Consider the following 20,505-nt stretch of genomic DNA (forward strand, 5'->3'; position numbering starts at 1 on the left):
TGGCGCGCACCCTGATTCGCGTGGATGTCTTCTGCCACTAAAGGGTTGGAGAGGAAACGCCGTTGCAACAGGCTGATTTGAGTAGCTAAAGGCATGTACACGATGACCACCAATCGCAGCAGCACGTAGCACGCCCCATACTGCACCGCGTTCCTTTCTGTATGTACACAAACGCAAAGAGGGTGCGTTCACTGGTGGTTTATCTGGTAGACAAGCAAAGTTTCGTCTATGCTTCCAGCAGACTCTGTTTTCGCAATTGGGGGAGAGGATGAATCGGAAGCGGAAGAAGATCTCCTGGCTGAAGGGACTCGGAGGCTGGGGGCTATTGCCGCTAACGTCTCACCTACAGAGGGCGCCTCTTCGAGTAGAGAAGGGACTACGGGTACAGATGCACCAGAAACGCTTTCGTGTGTTACCGTCCCTCCTGTTTCTCCTGCTCATCCTTTTGAATTTGGTTCTTCGCCTGCGGCAGGAGTCCTCCATTCACAGGAGGGCACCAGGCGGTTTTTAGAATCGTACCACTGCGGTGTAGGCAGCAGCGGTCGCGGCACGCCTAGCCTGTGCAGCACAGGTGGAGGACATGAACAAGCAGGCCGTGTCGCAGAAAGAGGTAGCGACAGCAGTAACAGCAGCAGCAGAATCAGCGCTGTGCACCGCACTTCGGCAGTCGACGGCAACACTTCGGTCTACAGACCTGAGGTAGATGGACCACCCATTGTTGGGTACGGCATGTCCCTGCTTACCCCTTTGAGTTTGATGCTTTGGATGAGTGTACGGAGGATGGTGCTTTTAGCAGGACTTGATGCGTGTTTTCCTCAGCATCTTTGTAGTGGTGCAATCAGCGCTGCGGAGGCCAGAAGTACTGTTTCATCATCAGCGAGGAAACTGCGAATGCATGCCTCTCCAGTCACTCGACCTTTCCCGCTGCTCGGAGGTAACGTTGTGCTTTCCTATCACCCTCCCCCGTTCTGTCTTGTTCACGCTGACTTCCCATATTTCATGCATGTGCGAACAACAATAATTTCTCGAGGGAATCGCGGTTAGGAGTCAGATGGGAGTTTTTCCCGAACGCGGGTTTTGGGTCACGAAACATAAGAGGCACGTACAGGTCTGGGAGACGGCATGTCTCAACTGCGTGTGTGGACTGCGTCCGGATTGTTGTGACACACTTCCGGTGCGTTTGTAGCGTTCCTTGTGGAGAGGGCAATCTGAGGCCGGGCGGTCGGGGGAAGTTTCGTGTAATGGCGGGTCCGGTGAGACCGCTTTGCTGCAGTGGGTGGAAAAATTTGCTCTCCCGGAGGTGATTCCAACGAGGGGGCACATCCCAGTGACCCCAGCAGGGCCAGAGTCGCGCTCATGGGAAGGCGATGGCGCTAGTGACCAGCGGCACTCATCACATATATTCTTCACCTTGCCGGTAGCGAAGAACAACAGTTACGCCTTCGGCGTTTCCTGCTATTCCGTGCAAAACGAGCGCTTGGTAGGAAGACCAGCACAAATGGCCCTGATCCCTCCTGCGTGAGATTGGTTGATGGGACATGCGCAGTCCGAGCGCCTTAGGAAGCGTTGCTTCTGCGGGATAAAGTCAGCCGCATAGCGTCAGACGCACTGGCGGCCAGAATGCCCCGTGCTATGCTGTAGCGCTTGGTTCTGTGGAGGCAGGACGAGACGGGAAGAGCTTATATGGGCATGTGTGTGCAAATATGCGTGTAGTGGGATCCATCTGCACACGATGATGCCGTGGGGATGTGCGCCGTCTGCTTGGTGGCCCGTGTCCCGTTTTGGGGCCTTCTGCTGTTTCGTCTACTGCCCGTCACCGCAGCTTTCTTCGAACTCATGGAAGGAGCTGCATCGGGTTCACCGGGACGCTTCTCGCCATCAGCATTGCCTACTAAGGTGCTCGTTCAACTGTACGATCAGCTCAACACCGTCAACTTTCACCTCATGAGATACACGGAAATTACTTTCAACCTTGAGGCCGGCTTGCCACCCTTCATTATGGCTGTCACTCCAGGTACGATGGCCGTGCCAACCAGCTTTTCGCAACAGCTTGAGACTTGGAAATAGTACACCTTGCCAACTTGCATTCTATAATACTGGAACAGCTGGCTTCTTATTGTGGCGCATTGCCGGGACTCAGGGCAACTCCTGGTTCTTGTGAAGGCTCTGCTGCTCGAGAAGAAGATTCTGTTTTATTCGAGCGACGCGTCACGGGCATCCACAGCTGTCCTCTCGTTCATCTCCCTGCTCCCTGGTACTGTGTATTACCTCCCAAAGAGTCACTCCTTTTCCACCCACACTACCGTACACGTTTTACGTATTGCCAGAGGAAGCAACCCCAAAGTGGGTGATGGCATGCTTCCGTCCTTGGATTGTCTAGGGAAGGCTGTAGCAGAGGGTTGAATGGGGGAATGGGGGCATCACATGAAGCTGGTAGTCCTGGTGGGGAAAGGCGGAGTTTAAAACGCTGATATGCTTGGTGCCTTCTTTTTTGGGCGCCGTCTGCGCAGGGGGGTTGGCCTGTGGCTTTTCGAGCGACGGCTTTGGCGAGCACGAATACCGGTGGAAACGTCATGGGATTCCATTTAGAGTGTTTGAAGCGCGATCTGCGTTCTTCCCTATCTTGCCTCTGGAGCTCGTCGACGACCTGCTGCTGCAGAAGCGGGCGTTCCTCATCTCCTCGAACAACCCCGCGCTCTTGACTCACCCAGTGGCCAAGCCTGATATTGTAGGCAAGTTTACACAGGATTCGTCTGTTCTGTAGTGTCAGTTATCGGCGTACCCAGCTTGCGTCATTAACTCCGTTAGGGTCACGGAGAACGGCAAGCAACATTTCAGAAGTGTGGGATTTGCTTTCTCGCTGTTCAGTGGACATAGATGCGATGACTGTCGAGGTGAAGAATACGTCTCTGGATGCGCTGCTGCGCTTGACCGTTTGGGAACAGCAGTTCGCAAGGCGCATTGTCAAGGAAACGTCATTCTCGAGCATAGGCACGGAAGAACAGAGCCCTAGCTATGGAAGCAGCACCAGCATCTCAAGACATGCGACAGACCTGCTGCAGCAAACGATTGCCTCACTTGCCAGCCACGCGGCAGCACACGGCCTTCACTTCCTCAGGTCAAAGGAAGAGGGTACGTCATTTGCAGAGACCATCATGTAATGCAGAACATAGAATTTGCTCTGATATAGCAAGGAATGTCGTATTTCCTTCGGCGTGTGTCCGCCCTCCCAGGAACAACTTCAGAACTGCACGGGTTTCACGCTTCTGGAGCAGCTACGTTAGCTGCGGATTTGGAGCAGCACAGACGAAGGGCTGCCTCGGCAATATCTCCAAGGGACAACCGCCGCCACAGCAACAGCAGCCGCAGCCTAGGCAGGGGGAAGCAGACTGTCCCCCTGGGCGGTTCACGCCATCGGGAAACAGAAGAGCGGAAACGATATGATGATAACAGTACGTCAGTGAGTCAGAGTAGCGCATATTCTCGGGAGTTAGGCCCCACAAGGCGTGAAGGCGGCACAGCCCTTACGAGCAACGCGGGCGGCGTAGACACAGCTACAAGGAGGCAACTGCAACAACGGTAGCAGCACCGCAACAGACCTGAAGGTGCTTTGACCAGCTGTTTCCCTTCTACAGGTAGTGAGGGTGGCTAAGTGGCCGTATTCCGTGGGTGTGAGAGCGGCAGGCCGAGCGCCAGACGCTCACGGGTGCTGCCTCCTCTGTCGGCAGGAACTCGAGGTATCCTTGTGCTCCTGGGGCTTTCCACGTTGAAGTGGTGGCTCCGTCAGTCATTAGTATACCTGCTGTGGTGTCTGTGGAATGGCCTTCAGGACAGGGAGGCCTACCTGGGATAGCCCGTTTCCAGGAGGAAAGTAGGACCAGCAGCGACGCCATGAGGCCTCCTTCTGTCGTTGATCTGAATTGGGAGGCGCAAGCCGACTTGATACGTGCAGAATTTGCTCAACACCTTGAGCAGCTGTGCAGGTACGCGCCGGCAATATGTTTCTATGGCGAGGGACTAGCGGCGTACCTAAGAGCAACTGTGCAAGCATAGCATAGCTGAGTGTTGTGAAGTCTTCCACTCTTCCCAGAAGTGCGTTAGGGTTTCTCGATAGTCTTTTTTCGTGTTGTGTAGGAGGGCTGCAGTTGCGGCTGGCCGCGAGCGCTCAAGACAGCTGCTGTTGCATCACCTGTCTTCCACAACTGCGGATGACGGTGAAAACCTTCGTGCGTTTGGCGTCGAGTGGGTGAAGGGATGGTCAGAGACTCACAACTTCCAAGTAAACATGTGATGCCCCCATCCCCAGATTCAACCCTCTGCTACGGCCTTCGCTAAACGTGCTCCTGTTGCTTACCAACTGGTCTTATGCAACTGCTAGTGGACAGATAGAACCTCTCCAGAGGTTCACAAGGCACGGCGAGTTGCGATGATGAGCCGCAGGCATGGCTATATGAGCACCACCTGCCAAACGAAGGATCTCCTTTGGCGAAGCATGGGAGTTTGCATCCCCCGCCCACCAGTGGCTATGCAAAGTATTTGTACAGCAACGGAGATCGCTACGAAGGCCAATTCTGGGCGTCCCAGAGACATGGCTATGGCGTTTACTGCTCTACCGATGGAATGAGGTAATATCGTGCCTCACGGTTTTGCGGATGGAATGTTCCTACATATTTCGCCAATTGTATCAGTGCCTGTCTCTGCGATTGTGTGCTTTGGACTTTTGGCTTGCTTGAATGGCAGATATGATGGATCATGGGTCAACGATGAGCGACACGGCCACGGGGTGCTGGACCACGAGCCCATGGGGTACCTGTACGTCGGGCAGTGGCAGCACAACAAGAAGAGCGGGGAGGGTCATCTGTACTCTCGTAAAGAGCGATATTGGGGCAATTTTGTTGACAACAAGTACCACGGCCGGGTGAGGTGGTTGCTTGGCATACGGAGCTTGAGTGACCGAACAATTCGTGGCAAACAGTAGTCAGGCATTTCACAGGAACCCTGGTGGCTGCTCAACTGCTTCATGGCTCCTACATGGGTGTTTCAACCACGAATATACACAATTCGGACCTTTATTATGGGATGCTGCATACTGTGAGGACCAGGGCCGATATGTACAGCGCGACGGACTTGAGTATGAAGGGGAGTTTGCTCGGGGCCGTTTTGAAGGTCTAGGTAAACTGTCACTTTCGCGTGACGAAGGAATAAACACTTCCGGGGACTGCCGGAAAGGTGTCGTTATTAGGGGAAGTTTCGAGGGAGGAAAAGTAACAGGTGTCGTCAACGCGGTATACGCCGATGGGAAAACTTACACTGGAGAGCTTTCAGTATGTTACCTTCTTTAAAAACACCACTGGATCTGTTGTACGCCTTTCGTTGTTGATGCCTGCTAAGGGTGCCGTCATTTCCTCTTCCCTCCATCCTTTCACCAAACTACGATATGCCGAAATATTGTTGACCTTTCCACTCTTAAACAGTCGCACTCTGAAGGCGTCTTCACCGCCTTGTCATTCTCATCAGCTGCACTCATTCTTGCGTTCCCTGCAGCCTGAGACTCTGTTGCCAGAAGGTGGTGGCAGCATGCTTTACAGAGATTCTTGTTTGTATGACGGTCAGTGGCGAAGTGGCATGCGGCACGGAGCTGGTGTGTTGACCATCCCAGTGGGAGTTGTTGGGAGAACAAGCGTAAGTAACGGGGGGAGTGAACATGAGGCAGTGATAGTCGATGGGCAATGGCAAGATGATATGCCAGACCCTGACGCAGAGTGGAGCGTTACATTCCCTACTGGGGACAAGTATTTAGGCCAACTAAAATTTCCCTCGGTCTGTAGTACTACGGGCAGGGAAGCTGGCAAGGACCAGAGCGTGGGACAGACGGAAGCTCTGGCTAGGATTGTACCTCATGGTTGGGGACTAAGCAAGCGCAAGGACACCGGAGAAGTGTACGAAGGACAGTGGAGATGTGGCATGCGTCATGGGAACGGGGTAAGGAGGCAAAATCTACTCCGACATCGCTCTACACCGAAGCCTATTGTATACTGCGACGCTTGCAGTATACAGTATACTCAGCTGGAAAGCGTCCATTACAGTTTACAGTATGTATGCAATGTGGAACATGACACAACCAGACACTTTTCATGTGCACTATGGTGATACATATGGATAGTGAAGCCTCGAATGCTGCACAAGGGCCGTGATGAGCCCTACTTACCTAGAAGATTTCAGGCGTCGTCTGAACTCGAGGTAGTTGACCAATGTAATTACGGGCTGACCGGTCAACTACCTCGAGTTCAGACGACGCTTGACATCTTTCAGTTAAGTAGGGCTCATCACGGCCCTTGTGCAGCATTCGAGGCTTCACTATCCATATACATCACCATAGTGCACATGAAAATTTCATTGTTCCACAATGTCCAGGTGCCTGTTCCCGTAGGAGTGCATTACGCGAAGTGGCGCAAGACATTCAGGTAAATGGCGATTTGGGCATCCCCACGGGGAAGGCCGTCACTTCGACCCTACTCGTGGCTGCACTATTGAGGGCACCTTTTATTATGGGAAGCTAGTGCCGGAAACCGACTCAGTGGAAAACGAGGAAGCATGTGAAGAGCCGCCAGCGGGAGTCCCTATGCTTGTATTTGAGGCATTTGATACGTTCCCACTCTCTAACTGCCTGCTATTTCAGCCACGTGGCTCGGCGCACACTGCTTCTTGCACACTGCCACAGTCCGAGAGCCGTCGGAATTACGGCGGCTGACAACTGTAGTAGTATGATGCTTGCAGGATGTGGTCGAGATAGCTACTTGTTAGGTCCACAGCCTCTGTTGAGCAGCTGGACCGATTGTGAAGACGTCGCTAGTAACGCTATACAGAGCGACGGCAATTTCAAAAATATATCGGGGAACTGTATTACTAGGGCCCTCGACACTGCGTGCTAAGGGAAGGACAGAAGTAAAGGGGAATGCAGTACTCTGCAGTAGGCAGCCGAATGTGGTTGGGCCTCCTTACGCGGTAGTCGCGTGCCGGGGCCCGTAGGTGATGCGTTATCTACGACCGATTGCAAGTCACACGTCTAACATGGTCGAGATGCAATTCACAAGCTCTGAGGCGTGTGAGCTTTTTGGACCAGCACCATCCTTCTGATCGCCCATTCCACTTTGAGCTGCATGGAGCGCTGACACACTAAACGCCACGCTGTGGACTGTGGTGAGCTAGTTGCTGGTCTACAAGGCGAACTTAATAATCCTCGAAGGCTGACACAAGGGGATCAACTTCTCTTTTCCCACGTGAAAATTGGGTCGCCGAACTCGCGCCGCTTTTGTAACGATTTTCCCACCACTTTTGGAACGTATTGATGTCAAGGAAGTAGTACATAAGATTGGCCAGGATATCAAGTTCTTCACATCTGCATTGACCACAAAAGCGCTATGTTACTGGAAAAGCGTAATGCTACTGCAAAACCGCACTGCGCGCAACTTCGTAGATAACACCAGAGTTGTGCCCTCATTTGCCTGCTTACCGGAGGTTTGTCGGTAGTCGGAGAGTCGTGCGAATGTGAGCCAAGAAATAACGATATCGCCGCTGCATGAATTCCACATGCCAGACGTCACCCCAGTTTAAATTTGATTCGGGACAGAGACACCTACTCGACTGCACGTTGATTCACTAGAATTTACCCGCATTTCAGTCCGACTTGATGCTTCAGCTGCATTTTCAGCCAGTTCCTCGAAGAAACTTCCGCCAATTTTAACGGTCTCCTCAAGCTGTTGGCTGGTCAAACCGAGCTCAACTGATTGCCTAAATTCAAAAGCGTGCACGGAAAGCTGCACAGGTGAGCACGATGCTGCATCATGTTGCAAGCCATCACAACAGACAGTACCTGTCTATAACCAACATCAAGTCAGCATCTCCGAGATACGTTACCTCTTAAAGATGCCACGGATATCTGACTCATCGTTCTTTTCCTTCTGGACAGTCTTTTCCTTTAGTCTGGAGTCACAAAACCGGATGCAATTCCAATTCTGAACTGAACCGAATGCCTGTGGGTCGAAACGACTTGTGGGATGGGAAGTAAGGGCATTAACTTACTTTCCTAGCATAATGAGTATTACTCGGAGCCTCGACACTGCCCTGTTGAGCTTTTCCAGGGGAAACGAGTACGACTGGGCTACTTTAGAGAGCCTTTTGGAGTCCCCTGTGAAATGCAGTCGCAGCCAGTCAACAGCAGCAACTTCGCCTCTAGGATTCAATCGCCACTCCGAAGTTCAGTTAAATTTGTATTCGCTGCACTGTACGCTGCAGGCGCTAGTTCTTCCTATATGCTTATCGTCTTAAGGTTAGCGTAATGGCCTTTACGGACCTGAAAGGATCAGCTGGCATGTGCTCGACACTGCTGCTTCCGACTTTGCCAATAGGTGCCTCAGATAACGATCCATTATGCAAGCATTGTAGTCAACGCCTCTGTTGTCCCTGCCCCCTGCATCATAGTAAAATAGAAGAAAATACAGATGGCTGGACTTGAAACGAAGCTGCGTCTTACTGCAGTTAGTTTCGTTACTCGCGTGCATTCGTCCAGTTAAGCTTACTTGGATGGCAAAGCAGGAATATAACATCACTGTCTTGGTCGAAAAGCTCCTCTTTAGGGATTCGGAAGGGGTAGTGCTCGATGTACTCCATAACCTGTACAGCGGACCTGTTCAGAATATCAGAAGACGACCGAAAGACTCCTCGAGAAATATATTTTGTGGTGGCAGGGGTTGGCAGGTTGGCAGGTCTACTTTCTTGCAGTGCATTGACAAATAACCGGAGCAGGGATGAGGAAGAAGCCTTACGTGCCGGAAAGGTCCAACAGCCATGTTAGAAAAGAGTGTGAAGTAAGATCTCCCCCGGACTTTGTACAGGCGATTTCAAAGACGTCGTAGGAGACATTTTTGAAGCCTGCAAGCCATAAAACGTATATGAATTTACAACCAAGATAAATGCAAAGCGCATCCGTCAACATGTGTGCAGCGTAGCTAGTGCACGCTTCCGCACTTCTCATGCGTCTCCAGTCATTGAGCTACTGAGGGGTATCAAACGGCGGTAATAGCATACTTTGCTTTTCAAGATAGTCAAGCAAGAGAAATAGAGAAACTAGCCTGGAAACAAGTTTCGTATCCACGGCGAAGTTGATATATACCACGAACATGTCGCTTACCAAGTCCGATATAACCGGACTGACCATATCGCTCGCAGCTTTGGACTGCATTGAAGCTGCATAACACAACAAAAACATTGTGGGCGTCTCAGGAGCTGCTCTGCTAGTGTCGATGTGAGCCAACGTGATCGTATTTAGAGATATATATTCTGACGGATATGAAGCCCAATGGGACTTGAAGAAGGCCGGCGGCACTCTGTCCTTAGCCCTAGGTTCGTTGTCAAACTTACGAAATATCGGATGATCTGTAGGGTCCAGCTGGATCATATGTGCTTTTGAAACTTCCTTGTGCATGGCAGGAGATACAACTTCATGCTCTTCATGCCCTGTTCCTGGTTCAGCTTCACTGGTACTTAACACGGAAACGTGGGGTGCCCCAACTGGAGGTAATGGTGTGTCTGTCCAAGCAAGTGGCATGCATTAGACAGAGGCAGAATGGATTCACTGATGAAACCAGTAGTGCGCATTCCAACGGGTACCTTCAACATGCCGTGGAAACACTTACCACGGTCCGCAAGCTCAGGCACACTTTTCTGGTTGTTTAGAGATACTAGGGCTTGCTCGTCGTCCAAGCTGGGTAACACAAACTTGACTTTTGAAAAAAACCTGTTTATTGGCCGTATGGATTCAAAAATGCCGTAAAAGTAGGGGTCCGGAAGGCACCAACAGACTCTGAGGACGACAGTTTAGGGCACACAACCAGGACAGGAAAAGGCTTCATGGAGAAAAAAGCGCGTGACGGTCGGCAACAGATGTACGTGTTGCAGCATGCCGCACATACGTGAAACTCATATGGCTGGGAATGCGAAGGGAAGTCGCGTTTTACCTTGAAAACTCATTCTCGGGTCTGTAGCGACGCAGTGAGGGCTTATGAGTTAGCCTGCAAATCCACTCAGCCATACGCAAGCATGCCACATTATACCCATGCATTATTTCCTCGACACGTTAGAGCCTGCTATCCAACCAGCGTTGCACACACCTGGTAAACGCATTGCGGATTACAGCCTCGTACATAGCAATGCAACGGCGGTATCGGCCCTGATTTGCCAACAAGACGGCAAGTAACTGTCCTGTAAAGTTGTCAGGACATCGTTCCCCGGAAGACCCTGTCTTTGCCACCCCCCAATAATGTTTCATTCTGTGTAGGGTTATGCAGTGTGTGCTGCTCACGCCTGCATGAATTCAAAGTGGAATACCTGTTGCTAGTGTTTCCAAGTGATGCTTCCCGAGGGTAATGGCCTGCCACTGAACGACACGAGCAAAGCAGAACACAACACAAGCGTATCTTCGTAGACGCAAATGGCGAGAATAACCTATCGTAATACCTTGGGCTGGTTCCAGAAAAAGTGGCTAGAAGGTACGCAGAGCTCAATTAAGACCAATGAACAAAGTACCTGCAACGTTTTGGTTGCAATGTCGACTCCTCTCTGCAAAATGGTACCGCCCGCGTCGCTCTTTCTCGATTCAATGAGCAGCAACAACGACAGTGAAAACTCTCGCGCCGCCGTCATCGTCAGCATATGTCTGGTCCCCTACACAAACAAACATGACAGGCCGCCCGTTGTGATACTATCCGGAGTAGTAAACTGGCGAGTCTGTTAGCACTGCCCTGGAAAAAATTGGTGTCTGGGGAAACCCTACAAAATGGAAGTCGTAGGCATCCAAAGCCCACTGTAGCATGAGGCATGCGCCATTTGCCATCAAAGCCTTCTGCTCCTCTGTAACCAAGTCCTACGGCAATAGCACAGCGCTCCAGCCAGACTGTACCCTCAGACTCTCCCTTGGCTGGGAGCTGAGGAAGAGTGGCATTGTTGGCACGACGGGGACAACCGATACTGCCAATCAGCTTGCGGACTCTACGTAGCGTGCTGCGGCGACCAAACGCGAGGACGAGCTTGCAGTGTGCGAGCATCCTGAGGAGGCCGGCCATTTTTGGATTGATTGGCGCCGGCGGTATTCCAGCGGGGACCTTCGCAAAGATCACAGAGACACGGGGACAGGACGAACTCTGAGGAGACAGGATTGTAAGCGGTGGGAGGCCTGTCTGCATTGACCTGCGCCACTGTGCAAAATCGCCTACTTTGGAAGTTTCATCTGTTGCAATGACGTCAAGAAGCAGCTTAAGACTCTTGAGCTGCACATCCACGCCATAACAAAGCAACAAACACAGAAGGGCTGTAGTGAACACCAAAGTCATCAAGCGATTGGCATTCTGATCTGTGATGAAATATTCGCTACGAAGTTGACGAGCGCAGGGCACTTACATCCTCCGAGTTTTGAGAAACAGACAGAGCAGCGCTCAGGGATACAGCAGCCTGCAGCCCCGAGATGCACTCTCTCCAGTCCCGACCAAGATATGACAGCCTGAAAAAATGGTACAACGAATACAATCAAGAGCCATTCGAACTTTCATACTCTCTTCGCCAAACCGTATTGATCAAATCCAGGCTAGTAGAGAGGCAGCAAAAAGCCCACAGTGCAAACCAAAACAGGCTTGGGATACTGCTGTGGAGACTAAGACATTAGCACGGATGCCTTTTCCAATAATTTTCCATGTCCAGCTTACCAAGCCTGTGCAACAGTCACATCTAAGCTGGCAGGATGATGACCTCCCCAGTGGTATTCTAGTAAACGCTGGATCCTGTAGGTGGTGGCTGCAAGCTGTGAGCTAGGAGGGGGCTTCCCCGAGCCATGGGTAGCTGCTAGGAGAAGCAACAAACGTGCCGGCACCTGCAGCAAAAGGCAACGCCGCCTTAGTCCTTTACAAGCCTGGATGCGGTGTCCAAATTGTTGAATAGACCTAGTGCTATCAAACAGGCTTACCGATGCTGCATGCGCCTCGGGGTATTGCATGATACACCGTTGAGCCAGCAAGTGACCAACGTCCCAAGCCTCATACCTGCATGCGCATGCAGTACTATATAATCGAGCATCAGTCATTCCCTAGAGTAATCCGGGAAAAGAAGCGTGGAAACATTTTTCAGAAACGCTTTGGTGTCGTTACCTCAAAGCAACGCCTACAAGCTCCACTGTGGCCTCCTCAACATCCCAAGAATCCTGTTGTCATTGAGAACACACAAGCTCATTTTGCTGTTCGTCTAACAGTACGGTTGCCATGGCAAAAAGAAATTTCTCCCCCTTGAGTATATATAATTCCAGAGGCGGAGGTAGGAAAGCTTGCCTGTTCGATTAGCAAGGGATGCCCCTGGGTGGTGCTGTACATCGAGGCAACAGTGGATGCGCTCAGCCCCTTTCTTATTTCCGTACGCGTGTGCCACAAGGGGCTACTGCACTGGAATACTACATGACCAATCAGTCGTGACACGACTGTCTGAGCTGGAGACGGGCTTTGGATGAGCGTTGAACAAGATGGATTAGCTAGTGGCAGCCTCGAAGGATCTCGGACAAGGGAAAGAAGTGGTAGAGAACTAGGCACTGTGACGGAACGCGAGAGCTTTGGCATCCAACTCTGCAGGCAAAAATCCACCCGCCATAAAGGGATCCGCCCTACAACGAAGTTGGGTTGGCCTAGTCTCAACAGTCGCTGGCCTTTTGTCTTCTTATTGCACTACTACAGTAGTCGCCATTACGCACTCGAATATGCGAAGGCATGAGGGGAAATGGCTTTTCCAGCATCCGGCCAAGTGTGGCCGCGCAAGGAAAGAAGCTGATGCCGCAGTGGTGCTGCAATGGCAATACAGATACCCTCACAACGAGAAACTCAACTTGATCAATAAGCATACTTAGTTACCAGGCAACGTTTGTTGGCCCCATAAAATTTTGAAGAGACCTGACATACCTGCAGTGATATGTAAAGAGCTGGCAGGTAAATTCTATGTCTCCGCACCATCGACGCCTCGACATCAAATAGCTCAGAACACCTAATACAAAGCAAAGCGCCTTGATGCAACTATTGGAACTTAAAAGCATTGCAGCGCTTGTGCATTACTTGCTGCACATTTCGCAAACGATCAAAGCTGTAAAGTCTTAAACAAAGAGACCTGCGACTTAGAAAGTTTATCCAGAATTCATGAGACTCCATGCAGGATCCTAGGGTCACGTTGAACAAGTTCAGAGCGACGAGGTCCGTCCTGAAGTATCCAATGACCGGCAAAGCAATGCATTCCATGGCTTGGTAGAGTGAAACTACCTGAAATATAGGAGGCCATCCAAAATCTAAGGCCAAATAACCCGACACAGCCACTGCGTGGCTGACCATTCAGTTATGCGTAGCTACATTACAAGACAGCTTACCAAAAAAAAACGCGAAATTTATGTCTAGTCAAGTCTAACAAGTAGGGCGAGTCATCCAGTAACCGAGAGGCAACGGATAGGGGGAGCTGCAGAAACTTTTCCCTCAGCAACGACTCCCTGCTGTACCGTACCCCTTTGTCTGCAAAGAACTCAGATGTAGTACCGAAGAGATGATATCACAATGAGAAAACTCAGATGCAGTACAAAGGAGACGATACCACAATGGGAAAAAAATAATGGCGACCTGCTGCTCTGGCTAAGCGGAATCGCGTAAGCTCAGGTTAGCCTGTCAGCACAAGCTCAACAAGTGCTCACCTTGCCCCCTAATCAAGTCTTCATAGTATGAGGAATCATCGCTGCTGGCCACACTTTCCCCTTCATCGTTTTTGGCTGCCTGTAGCATATGAACAATCAAGTCGGACTGCCAAAAGTGCTGACATCATAAGGACTGGCTGTGCTTATAGATGCAAACTACATAATAGTGGGAAACAGAAGCGCGTGTGCCGTGGGCCCATGGGAAGGCAGATACCTTAAATACGTCAGCTTCGCGGCCTCCGCCCCGCAGCAGAGAGCTTAAAGCCTCTGCAATGACAGAACAAGACAAGTTGATTCTCTGTAAATGACAAGCAGATGCCCAACTATATGATTTTTTATTTACTTAGTAAATAAGCTTCACGGCTAAGTTCAAGAACAGTGCAATCCTGTCACCAGCAACTTTCGCCGTCTCAGATGCTTGTAGTTCCATATTCGTGCAAAACACCAACCGCCGGAAGACTCCTTTCAGCAGTTGTTTTAGCGTGCGGGCTGCAGGGAAACAGTTGCAAAAGCCCACGCACGCACTCAACACCAAATCAACCCGCAACCATAGCACATTTGCATTCATGCGCTTGAGATGAAGGTGCTTAAACCTTAGCCAACGTAGGCCTCAGAGGGGTTGACTTGCCCACGACTTCCACCAAGAGCATGTGCTGGAGCCATGGAGTTCTTGTCCGTTTATACATCGTGCCTTTGAAGAAAACACAAGTAACTGAATGTGCTCCTTAATCCACAATCACACCAGTGTGTTCACCAACAATCCAGAAATAGTAACCAGAAGTATGAATTAAGCCTTTGACTGGCTTGCCGTCCTCTAGCCCACCTAAAAGGCGAATGTTAATGCCGCGCCGGTGAAGATAGTTCGTCAGCGATATTGAGTCGTATGGGCCATAAGGGTCCATTCGCTCCAGTTCTGCTATAGCACTGCAACAACCGTGAACAGCACAATCTCAGTGTAGCGTCGCTTTATATAAAGTAGACACTGAACAACTTCCAGAATCGGAGAACTGTTATTCGCAAAAGCAGCGCACGAAGCACTAAGCGGTGACCTACTCGTCCAGGATAACCGACTTCACCAGAGTCCCCAGACGCTGGGCTTTCCTCCCAGGGATCCCACCTCCGCAGACGACAGGCTCGACATTGCCCCTATAAGACCGGCTGTACGCGTTTGTAATAAAGTGGACGCTGCGTTCGGAGCAGATTTAGCCACATACGGAAACAAACTACCATGGATTGCATTTTAATTGCGTCCGTTCACGGGATTGTTGGCATATCTCGATCTGCATCTGTTCAAAAGGCATAGAGGTCTTACAGTTCGTCAATGGGGGCATACAAGCGACTAAACGGCGATCGGACAATCGGGTCCTGATAGGTTTGACCAGGAACAGTTGGCTGCAAAGTAAATACACCAAGAAACCTAACGGGCACTCGAAATGCCAAGGCAAAGGTGTTGGCGCTGTATTTTGCCTCCTTTGGAAGTCTCGGAGAAGGCCAGGCCTAACGGCAAGTATCTTCAGTCAGTTACTCTAAACGCTGACCTTTGCGGGTGTCTGCTGGGAATTGTGTTGGCAATTCTTCAAGGCCATCTCCATGTCGGCGGAATATACAAACGGAACAGTTCGGAGACGCTGAGAGATGGATGGCTGAGAGCCGCGGTCGCCTGCTTCCTTCCCAGAAAAAGGTGGAAGTGCGTAGCATGTCTGCCAGATAGTGAGCGCACCAAAGACCGTGCGAATGTGGTGTGAACTGAGGAAGGAGTGTATACCGGGAAGAATGTTTGGACTTACGCGGTAAAGCATCATCATGTCAGTGCCTCTGTTCTTCACTGACAAGAGAACGGTCATGTCCTGAGGAGGGTTTTGGGATGAAACTGGTTTCAACAGATTGCAAATGTTGAGCTTATTCTCGATGAAAGAGATTTCCTGCAGGAATCAAATTCAGAAATGCGTCTATGAAAGAAAGACATACCCGCGTAAAACACAGTAATTAGTGGAAGGCACTGTAACGACAGGACATGGAGCTCTTTAGTGACTCACGTGGCGAACACGAGCAGACAGGGGCTGAGGCCATGCGATGACTTCTGGTACAGATTCGGGCAAAGGGAATACTACAACTCGAAAACCTTTGTAGTCCACGGCTGAATGGAATAGCACATGGAAACAAAAAGGAGATGGGTCGATCACCAAGCTGATGCGCACTACCACTAAAACCCAAGCCAGCAATACACTATCAACCATACCAGCACAAGGCCGGGGGAAAAAGGGAGTTAGGTGCAAACCAACGTTCGGGCTCACCTGTCATAAGGACGGGCGTTAGACTCGTCAATCTTAGGCTTTTCGATCCTTCAGCCTGTAAACAATTGAAACCCATCTGAAAAGAGATTCCACCTGGCTCCTAGATCATGTTTCCATAGGGGGTACGGAGCTGATAGCTATATTGAGAGAAACAAACCCTTGTCCCATTGCCCCAAAGAGGTAGCTCTTTGCTCACACTGCCCTCGGTGGACTGCCTTTTTAATTCGACAATTGCGTCGTTCATCATCCTCTGCGCCTGAATCTCTATTCCATATACCCTGTGAGAAAATAGCATTGACAGCTCACAATATCTTTTGCATGTCTCCTGGGCTAGTTTTATTGCAACAGCAATGCTCAGAAGACAACGGAGCGGAAAGCATGAAACGGACAGGCCAAAGGCAGCAATACCTAAGCCGCCAGTGTTTGTGTGGTTGCAAGTGAACGCCATACTTGCTCGCCTCCTCCATATCGACTTGCTCATCTCCTAAGACAAGAATGGCCAAGAGTAACCCTGAACGGGAACCACCAATGGCTTGCCCGCTCACAAACAGCTGCAGACTCCACAATTGCAGCATGAGGCATCCCCCAAGTATCAAGCGTCAACACAGCATCATACAAACACGTTACCTAGTTCCATAACAGAAAAAAGAGACAAATTCCCGCTGTACAGGGCTCAGGATGTTGCAGATGGGAACATATCAGCTGACCTGGTCGCGTTTGAATAGGGCAAATATACGTAGGGGATGTCCGGCTGCAAGTCTGCGGAAGTGGCACCGGTCTCTCCACTTGTCCAGGCCGCTTCGGATTTCGTTAAGCTGGGAATGCCTCACGGGAGAAAGATACGGCTTTTCCTCGATGACCTCCTTTGAAAAATTCTGCTCACTATTGCCTCCACTGTGCTGCTGCCTCCCGGCTTGTAACTCGCAGCCTTGTTTGGTCCTGTCGAACGGAAGCGATCCCTGAAAGCATGAAAGGGCGGAAAAACCACAGAGGCGTTGCACACTTAGGGGTTTCTGCCTCAAGCGAAATCGTTGCAAACCCTTTTGGGAATGAAGCAGCACTTCTACGGCTTCTGAAATGAGGGTCTCCAGGAGTCGTAGAAGAAGGGCGTTGGCAGTTTACAATGAGCAGGCTGTCCGCAGTGGGCTCGAAGACCACTTCCTCCAGAATCTGAACTGCAAACTGGGCCGCGTAAAAGGAGTATGTCGACGCGCAACACACAGCCTGGCAGGTGCTGAGGATACACTTGTGCAAGCGGGTTGCCGTGGCCTGATTGTAGTAGGGGTAAGCACAACAAATTCGTAGCTTTCACAACAAAGAACGACTGTGAAGCCTCCAAGCATTTTCTGCCCTCAAAATATGTGCCTCTACTGTGAACAAATAGCATGGGAGGACACCACGGCAAGGATCATATTCCTACCAAACAGATGCCCGACTTCACTGAGGCGGGGGTTTCCATGAAAACTGCTCTGTCCAAGAGATAGTCGAAAGTGTTGGTCGCGCATCGATCCCACCCCAAAAAGCCTGCGTTGGATATCGTCCAGAGCAGAATACACATGTTAGCAAGCACGCAGCACATGTATCTAGAGACACCTTAGTAGCTTCTCATGCGCGTTTGAAGCTTTAACCTGTACTTCTAGGAAACTGGACCTCACCGTGTGTGCTTGTTCGTTCATGTATGCAACCATCCGTCGCCCTAACAACCGTGTCAGGGCTAAAGCAAGGAATAGGGGTGGTCGCAAGGATACGGTAAGGATGGCTATCCAGGAAAAAGGAAGTAAAGCGGCCAGCAGAGCAGTCCCCTGAGCCATCAATCCCACAGCAACTCATCCTGTTGGTTGTTGAGTAGAACAGCTGACAGCATGCAGGAACAACACATGCATACCCTCCGGGGGAAGACGAGTACAGTCATGATGGCCCCAACAGTAATCAAAGCACCCACGAACCTCCCTTCAACTGCGTAATCATCGGGACAACAACGACGCCATCACGTTTCATCTGAACAAGAAGCTCGTCAATATGCGATGTTAGGCCTTTAAGGTTGAACTCCGGCTCTCCTGAAATTGGCTGCAAATCTCACAAAGAAAAAGCAACCACTCAAGCCCGAATCTTCACCTGTGCCATCAAGACACAAACCGCGCCATGGGCTCTGCGACGGTGGAACTCCTAAGGGACTTGAGGAAAAGAATAACGTAAAACTCAATCAAAAAAAGGCGAGCACTTACAATAGAAACAGCGGCAATTCGTTGCTCCACGAGACTCTTTCGCGTTTGCCGTAAGATGGAAAGCGTGGCTCGAGCATCCTCCTCCGTAGTAGGGACTAAGTTCGGCAGTTGTCTGAGGGATCAAGGACGAAACCGCAGCTACCAACGTTAAAAGGCACCAGGGAGGCACACTGCAACCTGACACTGGATGTACCCCAAGTGTTCATCATCATGTAGCAAACTTCAGATTTGCAATGCTTACAATGAAACCGAGAGCAGAAGATGGGTCTCCTGCATTGAAAACTTTGTCTATGGAGCACGTACCGTTCATGTTTAGGCTCTTTTAAGCCCAAGCGCAGCTCTGGACCCCAATAGAAGCTGAAGCTCTTGGTTCGGACGACAGTGTGACCCAGGCGCACACCCATGAGCACAGTGCCTACCCCGCATCGCAGTGTGCACACACCCCGTTGCCACCCTTTTTTCCAATGATCGTCCGCAACCTCGCCGGCGGTCGTATACTGCAGAGCCTGGAAGTCGCTGAGGGATCAACTGGGCCGCTCAATATCGCTGCCGCTCTATCTGGATTTAGCAGCCGCTGTTCCTGCACAAAAAATTCAATCAACGCCCACCTGCTTCTCTTGCCGAATTAGTGCCTAAGTACAGGCTGTACTTATTGGTGCGAAGAAGCCAGGAGAGACTTCTGCAGCGCCTGCCCAGAGATATCCTTGCACTGGCAACACACTTACGGAGGTCAGACAGATTCTCCTGAGCAGACGGCAATTGCAGACAGCAATAGCAATGAGCCCACCGACGGAGCTGCTGGGAGACACTCACTCACATAACAGATGGAGCGCTAAGGCTACAGGAGAGAGCCAAAGCTTCCTATGCTATGCTAAAATAAAAAAAGGATGCTTCCACACCATCATCACATAAATCTCCAAACTGGGGGCGGCCATGGGAAACGCAGAGCTGAAGGGAAGTTGAAAGGTACTGTTGAGAGTTAGAGTGACCTGCATGCAAACAAATTCAACCAAGCGAAAAACCCACAATTGAACCATCTACGCAGAAAGCTTCGGCGGCTTTGCAACGACAGAGCTTGCTAGCGCACGGCAACTCGAAGACTGCGGCAGGAATGTCAGCAACAGCAGACGCAAAAAGGCAGCATCGGGGCAGATACTGAATGCTTTTACCGAGATATCATCTATCTTCCTCCTAAAAACCTTGTAAGAGACCCGCCGACCATCACCACATGCCTGAGCGAGGTCCTCTCCCTTGTAAATGACGGCGATGGAGAGCTGCAGCAGGAGAAACAAAAGAGCATTTCCTAGGGATGCCCTTAAGGAAGCCACCAGATGGATGTTGTCCCCATTACCATCGTTGGTCTTGTTGTGCCTCCTCGCCTGGGTGCAATCGACCTCAGCGGCCACGCATCGGGCACAAGCAGCCGTAGCAGCCTATGTCACTCTTCACGTTCCAGTTCTTGCGCACGTTTCTTCTTAGGCGCATGCGGCTAGCCAACTTGACAGGGGGGAAATTTCATAATACTCCATTTCATAGACAAACACGAGCCAAAGCATATTGAAGCTCACTTTGTTCCTGTTCTCAAGGCGGGCGACCGCTTCGGCATTGAATTCCATGTATGCCATCCGCACCTCCAGGATTATCTCCTTCACTGGAGGAGCCTCCTCCAAGGAGGCCCCATAGGTTAACATCGCCGGATAAAACTGTGGTGTGCTTTTGCCCTTGAGATGGCTGCTGCCGTTGCCGCTGCTGCTGCATGACTGATGCTTAACGCCAGGTTTATGTAGAGCACAGCGGACCCTGTAGGCGTTTTTCCCCCTCTCAGGCTAGCCAGATGAGGATTGGATATCCTGAATCAAATGGTTCCTTGTTGATCAGGAGAAGACGAGGGTCCGGAGAGGCAAAGCAGCTCTAAACACCTGTAACATGCGATCGCCAAGACTCCGTTCAGGGCCACTCCGACTACCAACAGAGCGCAAAACGATGTGTGCTATTAATTAAAAGACAGCGTGCTTCGGATCAAGTGAGTTCGCTGTTCGGAAATGCATGCGTAGCCGAAACTACGAGCTGCGAGGGCCCCTGGTCTGCTGCCCGACTCAGAGGGCACGGCGGTCGCGAAGCCTGTCCTGACTGCAAGACGCAGATGGTCCAGTCGGAAGTTGAAGACAAAACTTAGTAGATTAAACACATTTAGCAAGAGGAAGACTCTTCTCAAGGAAGATGGGCA

The 20,505-nt window shown here is 50.9% G+C and overlaps 2 protein-coding genes across 2 annotated transcripts; one reads left to right on the top strand and one right to left on the bottom strand.

Annotated features, from left to right (window-relative positions):
• Nucleotides 1-228: 228 nt before the first annotated feature.
• Nucleotides 229-6,468, top strand: EMWEY_00002180 (MORN repeat-containing protein, putative; the record flags this gene model as incomplete). The annotated part of the gene is made up of 12 exons (XM_013479367.1): nucleotides 229-722; nucleotides 1,187-1,248; nucleotides 1,823-2,014; nucleotides 2,141-2,254; nucleotides 2,869-3,132; nucleotides 3,234-3,460; nucleotides 3,685-3,983; nucleotides 4,135-4,242; nucleotides 4,741-4,918; nucleotides 5,103-5,324; nucleotides 5,545-5,982; nucleotides 6,415-6,468. 12 exons carry the CDS (start codon nucleotides 229-231, stop codon nucleotides 6,466-6,468), a joined length of 2,652 nt encoding a protein of 883 aa, XP_013334821.1.
• Nucleotides 6,469-7,913: 1,445 nt separating this feature from the next.
• On the bottom strand, nucleotides 7,914-19,969 carry EMWEY_00002190 (hypothetical protein, conserved; the record flags this gene model as incomplete). Its single annotated transcript, XM_013479368.1, has 42 exons — nucleotides 7,914-7,983; nucleotides 8,083-8,188; nucleotides 8,354-8,470; nucleotides 8,580-8,686; nucleotides 8,826-8,931; nucleotides 9,088-9,246; nucleotides 9,421-9,588; nucleotides 9,696-9,862; nucleotides 10,017-10,070; nucleotides 10,170-10,260; nucleotides 10,387-10,435; nucleotides 10,585-10,722; nucleotides 10,832-10,921; nucleotides 11,046-11,324; nucleotides 11,455-11,554; nucleotides 11,757-11,920; nucleotides 12,014-12,089; nucleotides 12,195-12,247; nucleotides 12,785-12,874; nucleotides 12,990-13,071; nucleotides 13,445-13,583; nucleotides 13,760-13,838; nucleotides 13,974-14,026; nucleotides 14,583-14,683; nucleotides 14,813-14,905; nucleotides 15,072-15,151; nucleotides 15,298-15,459; nucleotides 15,547-15,681; nucleotides 15,796-15,896; nucleotides 16,054-16,108; nucleotides 16,250-16,331; nucleotides 16,504-16,604; nucleotides 16,761-17,012; nucleotides 17,474-17,577; nucleotides 17,709-17,855; nucleotides 18,000-18,120; nucleotides 18,279-18,390; nucleotides 18,582-18,693; nucleotides 19,004-19,022; nucleotides 19,178-19,267; nucleotides 19,448-19,552; nucleotides 19,847-19,969. 42 exons carry the CDS (start codon nucleotides 19,967-19,969, stop codon nucleotides 7,914-7,916), a joined length of 4,632 nt encoding a protein of 1,543 aa, XP_013334822.1.
• Nucleotides 19,970-20,505: the final 536 nt, after the last annotated feature.

The sequence above is a fragment of the Eimeria maxima genome, genomic scaffold, assembly GCF_000499605.1.
Source record: "Eimeria maxima Weybridge genomic scaffold, Emw_scaff11, whole genome shotgun sequence".
NCBI lineage: Eukaryota > Apicomplexa > Conoidasida > Eucoccidiorida > Eimeriidae > Eimeria > Eimeria maxima.